This window comes from Hippopotamus amphibius, chromosome 2 (genome assembly GCF_030028045.1).
Source record: "Hippopotamus amphibius kiboko isolate mHipAmp2 chromosome 2, mHipAmp2.hap2, whole genome shotgun sequence".
Classification (NCBI taxonomy): domain Eukaryota; kingdom Metazoa; phylum Chordata; class Mammalia; order Artiodactyla; family Hippopotamidae; genus Hippopotamus; species Hippopotamus amphibius.
In genome coordinates, this window is record NC_080187.1 from 55,691,106 (window position 1) to 55,704,897 (window position 13,792).

Below are 13,792 nucleotides of genomic sequence, written 5' to 3' on the forward strand. Positions count from 1 at the left end.
TTGATTTTACCTGCTACATCCTTGTCGTGACTGCCCCCTCCTCATTTCCTTGCTAGAGCTGGAGAGGACTTCTGTGACCAGGGAAACCAGAGGTGGAGGTGGCTGCCTGGATGGACTCCAGGGGCCTGTCTCCGCCCTGTGCTTGTGAATCACACTGATTCCCTGAAACCACACAGCCAGGGATGTGTTGTTGGCAACTGTCCAGGACCCGTGAGTTTTTCTTGTTTTTGTTTTTTTTTTGCTCATATTCTAAAATCACCTCAGTTTTTGATCCTTGTGGCCTTGTCTCTCATTCTGGCCCCCAACTCATCCCTTGGACTTGATCCCAGACTTAACTTTTCTGGATTGGGACTCTGGGACATTGGGTTCCCCTGATACCCACACTTTTCCTGCTTCTGTTTCCCTGGCCCAGCTCTCTGGGTACCTGCACCCATGCTGGGCCCCCCAGGGGTACCCCTACCAGGCCTGCCCTCCACCCCAACCCGGACATTGTGTAGTGAGTATCCTGGAGGTTCTCCTGGGGACGCAGACTGTGAAATGACACCATTGGATGATCCTCACTCCCTCCCCCAAAGCCCATTACTTCTGTGCCACCTGGGTGACATCTCACCTGCCAGACTTGCCCCAGGGACCCCTTCCTCTCCAGCCCTGGGCATGCCCCATGCACTGCCCAAGGCAGAGAGGTATCTTTCACTACTGCCCCCTCCCCTACAAGAGGCGAGCCCCACAGGGCAAGGCCACTTCAGCCCCGTAACTCCGCAGTACCTAATCACTGCCCAGCACAGCTCGGTGTCGATTTGGGGGCGGGGACCCCAAGCCACCCCAGCGAGCAAGGAAGTGATGAGGGCCTCATGCCGTGGTCCCCTTGGCCCCATCCCCATCCTTCTACCTCTCTGCTCGCTTCCTCTACCAAACACCCTATGAAGGTTAATGTCATGTGCCAACTTGACCATGGGATGGGCCATGAGCTGCTCAGATATCCGGTTAAACATTATTTCTAGGTGTGTCTGTGAAAGTGTTTCCGGAGGAGATGAGCATGTGAATTAGATGGGCATTTGGATGCGTGCACTAAGTAGAGAAGACAGCCCTTCCCTAAAGCAGATGGGCAGCATCAGTCTGCTGAGGGCCTGAATAGGACAAGAAAATGGAGGAAGGGAGAATTCTCCGTGCCTGATTGTGTGAGCTGGGACATTGGTCTTCTGCCCTGGGTCTGGGGCTTACCCTTAGGCCTCTGGACTCAGGCTGCAACCACACCATTGGTTCTCCTGGGCCTCCAGCCTGCAGATCACAGCACTTCTCAGCCTGCCTCTCTCTGGAGGATTCTGGCTATTACACCCCTTCCCACACCCCACCCCTCCCACCCCTGAAAAAAAAAAGTAAAAAAGCAAAGCAAGGCACAGGGCTTGCACTAGGCCATGTTTTACTGACAAATGAGGTTACTATGCTACATAGTCTGAATGTTTGTGTCCTACCACAAATTTCTATGTTGAGACCTAACCTCCCAACGTGATGCGATCAGGAGGTGGGGCCTCTGGGACGGGATTAGGTCATGAAGGTGGATGACCTTCATCATTTACGTTGTTTCTGCTGTTTAGAAGTCGCCCAGTCTGTGGTATTCTGTTCTAGCAGTCTGAACAGACTAAGACATATGCCTTGAGAGCCGGCCAAGGGCACAGCCCCCTCACGCACCCCTGATTCCAAGAACAGGCCCAGCTGATTCACAGAGGACCCAGCTGGTCTTTGTTTCCTGTCCACCCTGGAGGGCTAGGTTCTCTGGGGCACGTCTGGTCTCCCCCCCATTTTTTTTCCTATTTTATTGCCTCATCCTAGAGACAAGATGGGGGAGCAGGGGGCATCACTCAGGTGTCCTGTCTCATTTTCCAATCTTGTCTTAGCCCAAGAGCTCTAGGGCCCTGCTGCGAGGTTAGTAAGCTCACCTTGCTTCCCCTGGGTTTCTGCTCGCTGTGGGTAACTCCCTCAGCCCCCCTTGGTCCCTGGCCCCTGCAGGACCACCGGGAACTCCCAGCAGAGCTCAGTGTTTCCGGAGTGAGGGGTTCTCCCTGGGGTTCTCTGGGAGTTCAGACCTGGACTCCACAGTGGGACGGAGTATCTAAGGGACCCCTCGTCCACTGGTTCCCCTTCAAAGGCCAGGTAAGCAGAGCCCCTGAAGGTATCACGGCCCTGGTCAGGCAGAAAGGACCAGAAGACACCTCCCTCCTGGGAACAGTTTTTTACTGCATCAGTGATATTATGTGGCATGATATCATATGTAGACAGGAGAACTACATGGCAGTGGGGGCAGAGGGAGTGCAAGCCAGTTGCACACCTGCTACAAGAAAGGGGGGTATAAGGCTTCTGGAATGGGGAAGGGGCTGGCCGCTGGGTCAGACTGGGAAGGAGACAGCTGCAAGCCCCCACCCCAGGGGGGGTTCGTTATCTGTTAGAACACAAAGCAAGGGCAGCTTCACTGCGCGTTTGCCCTGCTGGGGATGTCCCAGCACTTCTTGCAGCCGGCTGTGCAGGAAGATGGAGGTGGGGGAGGGGTGACCTCAGAGGGCGATGCGGCCCCACTCCCTCATCTGGTGGTGCTGCCTGTGCAGTGCAGAGAGGCCTCGGGCCATTCTAGGTAACGGTGGGGTGAGGTCAGCAGGGCAGGAGGAGAGCCGGTGGGGGACGGGAGCGCTGCCCTGTTCCCAGGGGTCGGCCCTCCCCCAGTCACTACAGATGGGCTACTCCAGGATTGGAGCGGGGCCCCCAGTGGAGCAAGGGAGTCAGCTTCGTAGACAGGCAGTGACTGCAGCCTCCTCCTCCTCCAGCTTCCCGGGGGCTGGACTCCACTTTGGTAGAATGTTCCAGGGCCTGGAGAGTGTCCCAGTACAGATGACACTTCTGCTTGGATTCCTCCTGGGATGCTCCTGAGAGGCAGATGCAAGGATGAAGCGAGGAATTTTCTGGAGACGTGGAAAAAGATGCTGAACTCCTGAAGGAGCAGTGCTCAGGGCCCAGGTGGAGTTGCTCTGTCCTCTGTGAGGCAGGGGCAGCTCCCGGGACTCTGCTCCCATGGTTACAAGCAGGGTCTTGTGGTTGCCAAACCCACCTTGTCCCTAGAGCTTGAACCATAATCCCCCGCAAAGGTCTTCCTGGGTCTTTTCCACCCTGGGACCCTCAGGGAACTGCCGGCCAGCTAGGATGGGTGTGAAGATACTAGAAAGACTGGTGTTGGTCACCAGTTCAGAGCTAGAGTCAAGACCATCCCCCCGAGGTAGCCACCTCCCTGGCAGGCTCAGTCACAGGAGAGGGGCTTCTCCTGCCCTCTCCTCCCGCCGAGCCAGGGAAACCCAGTCAGCCCCCGACCAGCAGGGAAATGTGCGTGTCTGCCCGTGTGCGTGTGCGCACGTGCGTGTGTGTGTGTGTGTGTGTGTGTAAGGGGCTGCTTTCTATGGCATAGTCGCTACTGGGAGCCTGGAGGTGCGGGGTCAGGCCTGGGGGAACCCCTTTTGGGACCAAAGGACGACAATGTCTGTAGGTGTGGCTTTTGGGGGGGGTCTCTCTCCAACTGAGCACCCTTCCCACCTTCTGCGTGGCAATGTGTGGGACTTGGCCCCTCCTCAGTAGTGGCTCTGGCTTCCTGGTGGGCCTGGGGGCCCGGGGAGGCCCGGGGGACCCTGGATCCCTGGTTCGCCCTTTGGCCCCATGGGCCCCCGCTGGCCTGGTGACCCTGTCTTTCCAGCGATCCCCGGTTTTCCCTGAGGCCCCTCTGGCCCTGGAGACCCTGGGGGCCCCACTGGCCCTGGGGGCCCCACGTCCCCTTTGGGGCCTGGCTGTCCTCTTGGGCCTCCAGTTCCAAAGCTGCCCTTCGAGCCTTTGAGGCCTGGGAAACCTCGCAGGCCAACCGGCCCCCTTTCTCCCACAGGCCCGGTGTCCCCAGGCTGTCCCTGAGGACCCTGGGGCCCTGGGGGGCCCAAGCTGCCAGGATCTCCTTTTGGTCCTCTGCCGCCAACAGGCCCTTTAATGCCCACATCTCCCTTGAGTCCTCTTGGTCCTGGGGGGCCGGGGACACCTAGGGTCAGAGAGAAGAGGGGAGAGGTCAGTGCATGAGGGCAGGTGTCCCGAGGCTGTCCTGTGAAGTGGGTGCCTGGCACTGTGACCCCTGAGGGTCCAAAGCTGCAGGGGCCAGGTCTGCCGACTGCAGGCTCTGGGGGTTTAGAGCACTGACTTGACCCCTCTAAGTTGGCTTGGCCACCTGTGAAGTGGGGCTGAGAATCTCGCCTGCAAGCTGTGAGCCCAGCCCAAGATACCATGCATAAGCACTTGGCACAAGGCCTGCACCAGGCTGGCACTCACTGTTGTGACTTCAGGGCTCGGCTGTAGTTCCACATGTGCACTCAGGTTGGGGGCTGAGAGAGCTGGATGGCTCTGAGCAAAGGCCACAGCCCTCCAGGATCATCTGTCCTGCTCTGGAGACCGGACTGGACGCCTACACTCATTATGGACTTTGCTCTCCTCACCTCCCGCCCCACCCCCATCCTAACCCCAGGCTTTGCCCGGGACCTTTAGGCACCTGGGACCAGGAATGGAGTCAGGGGACATGGAGGAGAAAGCCAAGAAAGTGAGGCATGAGAAGCAGATCCCTCCCAGCGTGACTGAGTGAGTGGGAACAGCAACTACCCAGAGAAAGGGCAGCTCCTCCAGGAAGTCCACCCTGACTACTCCGGCCTCTTCTCTGAGCTCTTGGAGCTACCATTTTCTGAATCTTTTAGTTAACATGTAGAAAGAGAAGTCACAGTATAGTGAAGGCAAAGCCTTGGTACCTCTCTGGTGGACCCTGCTAGACTGTGGGGCTCCACAGACAGAGAGGGCCATCGCTCCCATCCCCAGTCCTGGGCACGGAGACAGAGCCCAGGCACGGGACAGGGAAAGCTCAGTATATGCCTGAAGAGGGTGATTCACCAAACAGTTGTGGACCCCCTGCTCCTGCCCAGCTCTAGCCTAGGGCCTGGGGGAGATGCCAGGATGAAGACATGCAATGAATGACCTTAATGCCCTTTCCACCTGCTGTGCAGGTCAGAGTCACCACCTCTCAGAGCTGTACCAGCCCTGAGGACACACAGCAGAATGTGGCCGTCACTCTGGGCAAGTCAGATGCCCTGGGGGTCGGAAGAAAGAGAACCCTCTGGCCCGATGAGAACAGGAATTGTGGAGAACAGCTTTAGCTCCCGTGGGGCCAAGGCGCTGCAAAGGCCTGGCTGTCCTCAGTGGTCTCAGCAGCGGCTCACGGGATGGGGTGGTGGAGGCACTGACCCCCAGGCTCAGCCTGGGAGGTGAACTCGCACACCCATACCCAGCTCTCCCCGAGAACTCTGCTGTTACACCAGCCTCCTTGCAAGAAAATCCTGGAGTTTTTGAGCTCTGTGGGCTCCAGTCCAACTCCTCACGGAGGAGGCAACTTAAGCTCAGAAAGGTGACGGTAGCCCCAGGGGTCCCTGAGTGGAAACCAGAAGCCAGGTGGGCCTCTCAGAGAGAAGGCATCCTCTGTGTGGGAGCCGGGAGCCCTTCTAGTGGCTGCGAGCCAGGTCTGCGGCCTCGGGGCCCCTTCCGCACGGCTGTCCCTCCTGGCCAGGGCTGCCTGCTGCCCGCCCCCAGCTTCCCCCTACACTCCCGCCCCTGCTGTGCCCCCTCTCATCTCCCTCCCTGAGTGTTTCTAAGCGGAGCAGACAGTCAGTGAACACTGTCCTCCAATGATGATCTAAACTGGAAACCGGAGCCCAGACAGAGTCAGCCCTGCCGGGGCCAATAAAAACTTTGCAGCTGCTCCCTGCCACCTCCTGCCCATGCCCACCTCCCACACACAGCAGGCTATGGCCTGCGTGGGCTCAGCTCCCGTGGCCTGCCAGCAGCACCGGCTGGGATGCCGTCATGGGCTGGCGGGGGTGGGGACCTGGCCTGGGAGCGGCTTGACCTGCCCTTCTGTCTGCAGCGAGTGAGCAAGCACCTGCGGCACGGCAGCCGGAACAACAGGGCACAGCCAGGGCACAGGGGGACGGCCGGTAGGGACCACCTCCCCCAGCCTGGCAGGAATGGCTAGGACCGGCAAAGCCACCGCGCCTGTCCTCACCCCAGCTCTGCCCTTGGCACCTGGGCCAGCTGGGGCTGGAAAAGCAGAGCCATTTGGAGGTGGAGAGGCCCCTGCAGGCTGTGCAAGGGGAAGGGAGTCGGAGGGCGTGGGGAGGTGCTGGGCAAGTCGCTGCCCATCCGCACTCAGATCACCTATCTCATTGAGGTTGCACTTGACAGTCCCCAGGGCCCTGTGGCTTCAGGAGCACCCCTCCTCCTGGCTCTGTCCCTCCTCTAGGAACACGGCTCCCAGGGCTCACCCCAGCTCCCCCCGGTTCTTCTCTCTTTTTCTATAACCACTGCTGTGGCTTCCACTCTTGTCCCCTGGATCGATGGTCCCCATTCCCAGCCTGGACTCAGGAAAAGCCTGAGAAATCTCATCTGGAAAAGGATGCCCACAGATCCAGAAGGAGCCCCTGCCTCTCTCCCTGGGACCCCCATCCTTCCTCTGCCACCATCTTCGACACATTCCCACTGCTCCCTGGGCCCTGCGGGCGCAGCAGCCAGTTGTGAGGGAGAAAAGGCAGAGTGCAGGCCTCTTTTTCACTCCTCCCCTCCAGCTCCCTCGGGCTCCTCTTTCTGGGAAAGCTCTTGGGTGTCTTTCCCTGGCTGGGGAAGGCTGGGCCCCCACATGCCCAGGGTGAAGGTTTGAGCAGGAGCCTGGGTCGCACGGTCCTTCTCACTCCCCCAGGAGCTGCAGCCCCCAGCGCAAGTGGACAGAGGCCTGCCAGGAACGGGGTCACCGCCCTCTCCACACCTGCCGCTGCCGACCCTGTCTCTGAGAACCTACGCAGGGCTCCCAGGCAGTGGCCTTGAGGACATTCGGCGCAGGGGCTCCACCGGGGGCAGGAACTATGCTGTAGGCATTGGCCTCTCTCACTGCCATGTCGTGGTGTCCCTGTGCCCACGAAGGCCCCAGCTCACCCCAAGTTCTCTGTGACCTGCCTTCTCCTGGGGAAGGGAGGGGCCAGAGCATCAGGTAATGTTTGCCTGCCGAGTCTCTCCTATGTCCCTAGCACCTTACATTGAGATCATCGCCTCATTTTACAGATGAGAAATCGCGGTACTGAGAGTGGCAACTTGCCCACCATCACCCACCAGGAAGGGTGGAGACAGGATGCAAAGCCAGGCCTGAGAGGCTCCAGGCTTGGTCCCCAGACCCCCTCCCACTGCCAGGACCTGTCCACCCTCGTGCCGCCTGGAGGAGGGGGAGGGTCTCTACAGAACTGGGAAGGGGTCACCTAAAGGCCTGTCTCCCTCTGGTAAGCCGGGCCTCCGCCTGTCTCTCCAGGCCCAGCCATGAGTCATGCTGTCAGAGAGGGGAGAGCTGGCAGGACCTGGGTGCAGCCGGGGAGGAAGTCAACAAGCAAAGTTTAGCGGTTAGCGTGGGGGGGGAAGGGATGCAGACAGAGGCTGACCGGGGCTCTCCACGACAGGAGGCCCTTCACCCGGCCTGTAATAAGATCTGGGTACCTGCAGGGCTAAAGGGCAAAGTGGGGGGGGGGGGGCACAGAGCTAAGTGCTGCTCTGAGCAGTGGGGGCACATTTAAGACAAAGGAGGAAACGGGAATAACAGTGGCCAAGGTGCAGAGATGGGGGAGAGGAACAGAGCATCCTGGAGTCCCGAGGAGGCCCATAATTACTCAGGAAACCCTGGGCTGTAATTAGGCCATCCTGGCCCATTAGGGCAGAGCCACAACTGACTGCACGTCTGGGACAAGTAGGTGGTCTGCTCCCGGTCTGCACTGGGAGTGCGGGGGGGGGGGGATGAGCAGAAGCACCAAGTCCTGAGGGTGCCAACCCTGCCCACCCATGGGTAGGGGAGTGCATGGGCGGGGAGGGGGTGCAGGCCATCCCGCCGTCCAAAGCAACGTGCCAACTTACAAAGGTAGAAGGAGACAGAAACAGAAGGGGAGCCTCTCGGGAGACTGGCCTGGCGCCATGGAAGGCACACTGGCCTGAACTTCAGAGGACCTGAGTCTGAGTCCCAGTTCCCATACTAACAAATTGGGCCGCTGGGTAAGTCACTTGGTCCTTTTTGGACTGCAGGCTCCTCTTTGTTCAATGAGAATATCAGCCTCGGTCAGGGACTCTCAATCCTGGCTGTTGTTACCTGAGGAGCATTGAAAAAATGCCAGTGGATTTCTACATCTGCCTATGATGGATTAATGTGTACAGACCCAACCTCCCACTGAGAGCAACCAGAATTATTAGACAGAATGCCAAGACATCCTTCTAAAAGCTTTGGAGAGAGATCAAGGGCCAGAATCCCAGGGAGAAGGGAGACTCATTGAAGAAAGCCTGACCTTCTCTGCCTCTTTTCCTCTCAAGGCATTCGTTGACTAGCAATGGGTTTGCGCAGAGAAGCTGAGAACCTGAGTAGGGTTTTCAGCAGCTTCACTGGGGCTGGGGCTCAGGGCTGCCAAGGCCCAGGGCTGAGACTCAGGAGAAAAAGAAGAAAGGAAACTGTGTGGGCATTTGAAGTAAGCACCGGGGGGTGGAGAAGCTCAGCTGAGAATTAGGATTCATTCCTTCAGTTCTGTGGGGTTGGGAAGACAATAACCGGAGTTCAAGGCCGGTAGGTGGTAGGGCCTTAGAAACACTCAAGGACTATGCCCTGGAAGTAAGAATGTATCGGAAATAGGCCAGGTGTTATGGTAAAGCTCTCTTGCAGGCACCAACAGAAGCTGGCATAGGTCTCCTTTCCACTGATCGCCCTTGCTTCTCAATAACAAGCAAACCCGCTAATCCTCCAAGCAGGCATTTTCCTCCCTGCCTACGCCCCAGGAAGCTCTTCCGCCCTAAACAACAGAATAATGCAACGTTCTCTGCTTTTCCCTTTACAACATGTAAACTCCTGGACACTGTCTGTGGGAGGAGGATGGAGGTTAGTGCTTAAGGGACGAGTTTGCACGTGTAATCCCTCGTCCTTACCTTCTGCCCTGTGGTCATGCTTTCATTGATGCATTCAAAGAGCAAACATTTCCTGAGACCCTTCTGAAGGTCAAGCACTGTGCTCGGCAATGATGAGCCAGACGAGGAACCCACCATCACGTGAATGAGATTCAGAAGCATCCCTTCGTGATGACACCCTTTTATATTTTACCAAAAACTGTTCCTACCCATTGTTACCACAGATACTCACAACTGCCCATGGGATACAGGCAGGGCAGATACTGTATTCCTATTTGCAGACGAGGAAGCTGAGTTGAAAGTAGCCAAGAGCCTTGTCCAAGGCTGCTCCGCAAGTAAGCAATGATGCTTTCCTGGCTTCAATTCCCAAGGGATAGTCCTAGCGTAGACACTGTCTAGCACACACACAGAGGTCCTCCTATGGAACAGGAAGAAACATTCCACGAGAGGCACAGACACTATGGAAGTACCACAGACTTTCTGTTTGGCAAACGGAGACTCAGAATTAATCACAGAGCTGGAAGAGGTCTAAGACAACAGCTGGTCTTATCCATTGATTTACACAGGAAACAAAACAAAAATTCCAAAAAACCAGAGGCCCGGAAGGATGAAATGATTCTGCCTAAAGACCAGAGCAAATTAGAATCCTTTGCTTAAGAGCCCCAGCCCCTCAGTCAGCCCTTGGCACCTTCCACACTGGCTGTGGCCATTGCTGTCCCTCTTTCTTTACTCTAGAGAGCAGCTCGGCTCCAGCCAGAGGGAGACCTCATTGCCAGCCCCAGCGTGAGAGCCTGTCAGCAGCTGTCTATGAATGAATGAATGAATGAATGACACATCCCTGTAAGAAGGGATGTACATGTGTTCCTGTAAGAAGGGTTGTACATTTTGTCCCTGAAATTTCCTTTCAGATGTGAGAGACTTTATATGTGGTGATTTAACAACCAAGAGGAATGTTGGCCAAAAGACACAATGTAAACAAATATGCAGAGGTTGAACTGAGAGTCAAATGTAGCTCTAAGAGGTGTCCCACCTTGCTCTCCAGTTAACATGGGGTCCTTGGATGAGAACTCTGCCATTATTAGGACAGGAGCAAATATAAAGTCCCAGGGCTATTGTTGGGTTATACTTACAAAGAGGTTCTCAAATGGTTCCCTTATAACACTTTTGGTGCTATTTCCCTCTTTTCCAGTCTGTTCCATGCACGACACCTAAGAGGGACCTGAGTGGAAATGCCCTTTTGGTATCTGCAAGCTCATGCTCTCAGTGTCTCCTCTTCTGGCTGGGCCCTAGATGTGTGCATCTCAGACCCATGGTAAGGGGTTAGGGTCTTAATCTGAGTGTGACCTTGAGCTATCCCTTAACCTTTCCCAGTCTCAGGTCACTTTTCTGAAAAATAAAGACACCAACACCTGCAACACATCTTATCCACAAAGGTTGTGAGGCTAGATGGGGGCTAGATTGGGAGCTTGGGATTGACATGTATACACTACAATATTTAAAACAGATAACCAACAAGGACCTACTGTATAGCACAGGGAACTCTGCTCAATATTCTGTAATAACCTAAGTGAGAAAAGAATTTGAAAAATAATAGATACATGTATAGGTATAACTGAATCATTTTGCTGTACACCTGAAACTAACACAGCATTGTTAATCAATTATACTCCAATGTAAAATTAAAAGTTAAAACATTTAAAAAAAAGAAAAAGGTTGTGAGGCTAAAATGAAACAAAGTGTGTGAATGGGCTTTGTCCTGGGGAAAGTTTTATGTTTCATTTGTTCTGAGATTGAACACAACCTAAGAACAACAATATTACCAGAGGATGAACCATGAGAACTACCTGCTAATGCCTTCACTGGAACATTGCATCCTAGAAGTCACTCAGATACATATTTTAGGTGAAATACCGTGGAACTGTTTCAGTTACTAAGGAAATACTCAGTACCTGGCTTTGTTGCAAAAATATGACAATAGGCAAACAATATCTTACCTCACCCCCATTCCCCACATCACCACTAACCCAGAGTAAAGAAAATACTGGCAGACATGCTCACTGATACAAAAAGAAGGTAACACAGGTTTGAAACGAAATGGTTAAAGAGAACCAGAGAATCAGGGAGGTGGGCTCCAAGCCTGAGCTCTGTGGAGACCACAGCGCTGTCTGGGAGCGTGATGCCCGCCCTCCTGTCTCCTAGAGCTCCCTGAATGATCAGGCCCAGATTTTTGCGCCCCGCCCTGCAATGTGACTATACATACTAGACCCTCCAGATCTCAGTGGCTGCTCCTACTCTCTAGAGCCAAGAGCTGCTATATTTTCAGGTTGAACATTCTTCCCACAGAGACATGCACTTCCAGGGGAAGGGTCCAGGAAATTGAGTATAGCCACACAAATTCCTGTATGGAATCCCAATTAGGAGTCTTTGGGGCCATTTTCCAGGAGAAACACTGTTGGAAATATTGCTGTGAAGGACTAAAATGGAAAGGTAACGGTGTTTGCTCTGGGCTGAATTGTGTTCCCTCAAAATTCATATGCTGGAGCCCTAACCCACGCTGAATATGACCTCACGTGGAGATAGGGTCTTGACAGAGGTAATCAAGTTAAAATGTAGTCATTAGGGTGGTCCCTAATCTCATATGACTTGTGTCCTTATAAAAAGGGGGAATTTGGACGCAGAGACAGACACACACAGAGGGAAGATGTTATAAGGAGACATAGGGAGAAGATGGCAGTCTACAAGCCAAGGCCTGGAATTAATCCTGCCCTCATAACCCTCAGAAGGAACCAACCCTGCCAACACCTTGACTTTAAACTTTCAGCCCCCAGAGCTGTGAGACAAGAGATTTTAGTTGCCTAAGCCTCTCAGTCTGTGGTGTATTGTTATAGCAGCCTGGGTTTATTTCGGAGTGAAGTACTCATAAGCAGAGCCATAGAGCATCTCAAGTCAATGAAAAGAGTGGTCCAGGACACTTCCCTGATGGTCCAGTGGTTAAGGGGTGGGAGGTGCAGGTTCCATCCCTGGTTGGGGAGCTAAGACCCCACATGTCTTGTGGCCAAAAAACCAAAACATAAAACATAAGCAATATTGTAACAAATTCAATAAGGGCTTTAAAAATGGTCCACATCAAAAAAAAAAAAAAAAAGAGTGGGCCTGGTAACCCACCTTTGATATAGTGCAACTACACCATCAGCTCTCTGGGTCTCAGACCTTTGGATTCAGACTGGAATTAAACCATCACCTCTCCAGGGTCTTCTTGCTGACTCACCCTGCAGATCTTGGGACTTGCTGGCTTCTACATCGATGTGAATCAATACCTTCAATTCTTTATAATAAATCAGTCTCTCTCTCCAGAGAGCCTAATGGATACAGGATAAATATACGTCTTCTTGGCTGGTTTGTTTCTCTGGAGAAGCCTGAATAATACAGATTTTGGTACCAAGAGTGATTCCAGGTGAACGGAATTTTAGAGATGAGTTTTCTGAATTGGTCTGGGTTTTCTGGAACTAGCTGTCTATGATTAGATTTAAAGATGCTAAGGACTCTGTATCCAGTAGTAAAAACAACCTGAGAGTCCCTGGCAATAGAGATACCAAAATAATGGAGATTCCTAAGCAAGGATCTATGTGACCATGCATATGATACTTTTGAATGTTTTGGTCAAAATAACAAGTATAATGAGATTGGCTGGTTGCTTCTGATGTTACTGGACGAAGTGGGGAAAGAAAAGGATGAGCTCAGGGATTCGAATTCCCAGCTCAAGTGACCAATAAATGACCTGAAAGCTTCTACATCTGTCTTGAAGGAGACCCTTACCTCCTATAGACACAGGGCTGCAATCGCGGAAAATCAGACCCACAATCTCTTCCTGTGATGGGCTGAATTACAAAGCGAGTTGAACTCCCAGCCTCACAGGGTGTCTCCTGCTAAAGTGAGGACACAGATTGGGAAGGAATGGGATCCTGCAAGTTGGAATGGGGGTGTGTGGGAAGCCCCTGATGGAGCTGGGGACCTTGAGCCCTAAATTCTGATGAGTGTCTCTGCCAGTGGCAGCAGAGTCTCTGTCCCCGCTAGAAGTGGCCTCTCCACCCCGTCCCAGGGTAGTAGCCCTGCGTTGCCTGAGGAAAGGGTGATGACCGCCCCCGAGGCAGCTGATGAGCAAGACAGGGCGGGTCCTCCTCAGGGCCACCCCCGCCAGCCCTCGCGGCTCCTAGACCCATCACCCGGCTCACGTCCCAGCAGCCCCTACAGGTGAGGTTCAGAGTGTGACCCATGAGGAGCTGCCCTACCCTCCAAAAGAACTACTTGAGTTTTCTGATTCCTGCAGATAGAAATCTGGGCCATGTGTGGGGATGGGTATGAAGGCTGTGGGACCTAATGGTGGAAGGAACATAAAGTTGGACCAGGCGTCATTTATTGCTACAGGCTCACCAAGCAGGAATCCTGCATCTAACGTTGCATCTCGGGGAGGTAGACAGGGCCCCAACAGTTTGTTTCCTTGGTTGGCTGAAATACAGGCCAAAAGGAGACCCACACTGAGTGAACTGGAACTGCCAGACCTAAACAACAAGGTCCTCATGTACAGCACAGGGAACTATATTCAATATCCAGTGATAAACCATAAGGGAAACGAATACTAAAAAAAGAATGTCTATATGTGTATAGTTGAGTCACTTTGCTGTACAGCAGAAATTGGCACAACATTGTAAATCAACTATACTTCAATAAAAAAATAAATTAAAAAACAGAATTGCCAGACCTGCTT

The 13,792-nt window shown here is 53.9% G+C and overlaps 1 protein-coding gene across 3 annotated transcripts in view; it reads right to left on the reverse strand.

Annotated features, from left to right (window-relative positions):
• Positions 1-1,417: 1,417 nt before the first annotated feature.
• The window catches only part of SCARA3 (scavenger receptor class A member 3), a 41,077-nt gene continuing 28,702 nt past the window's right edge, over positions 1,418-13,792 (reverse strand). The window contains exons 6-7 of one of the 3 annotated variants that reach the window (XR_009051451.1): positions 12,296-12,443; positions 3,941-4,060 (exon numbers count right to left, since the gene is read on the reverse strand). Coding sequence is in view for 2 of the 3 variants with exons in the window: in XM_057723361.1 (XP_057579344.1) it covers positions 3,609-4,060 (452 nt within the window). In the remaining variant the exon portion in view is untranslated. Of the gene's footprint in view, positions 4,061-12,288; positions 12,444-13,792 lie in introns of those variants that run through there. The other 2 variants (XM_057723361.1, XM_057723362.1) reach the window with 2 other exon arrangements.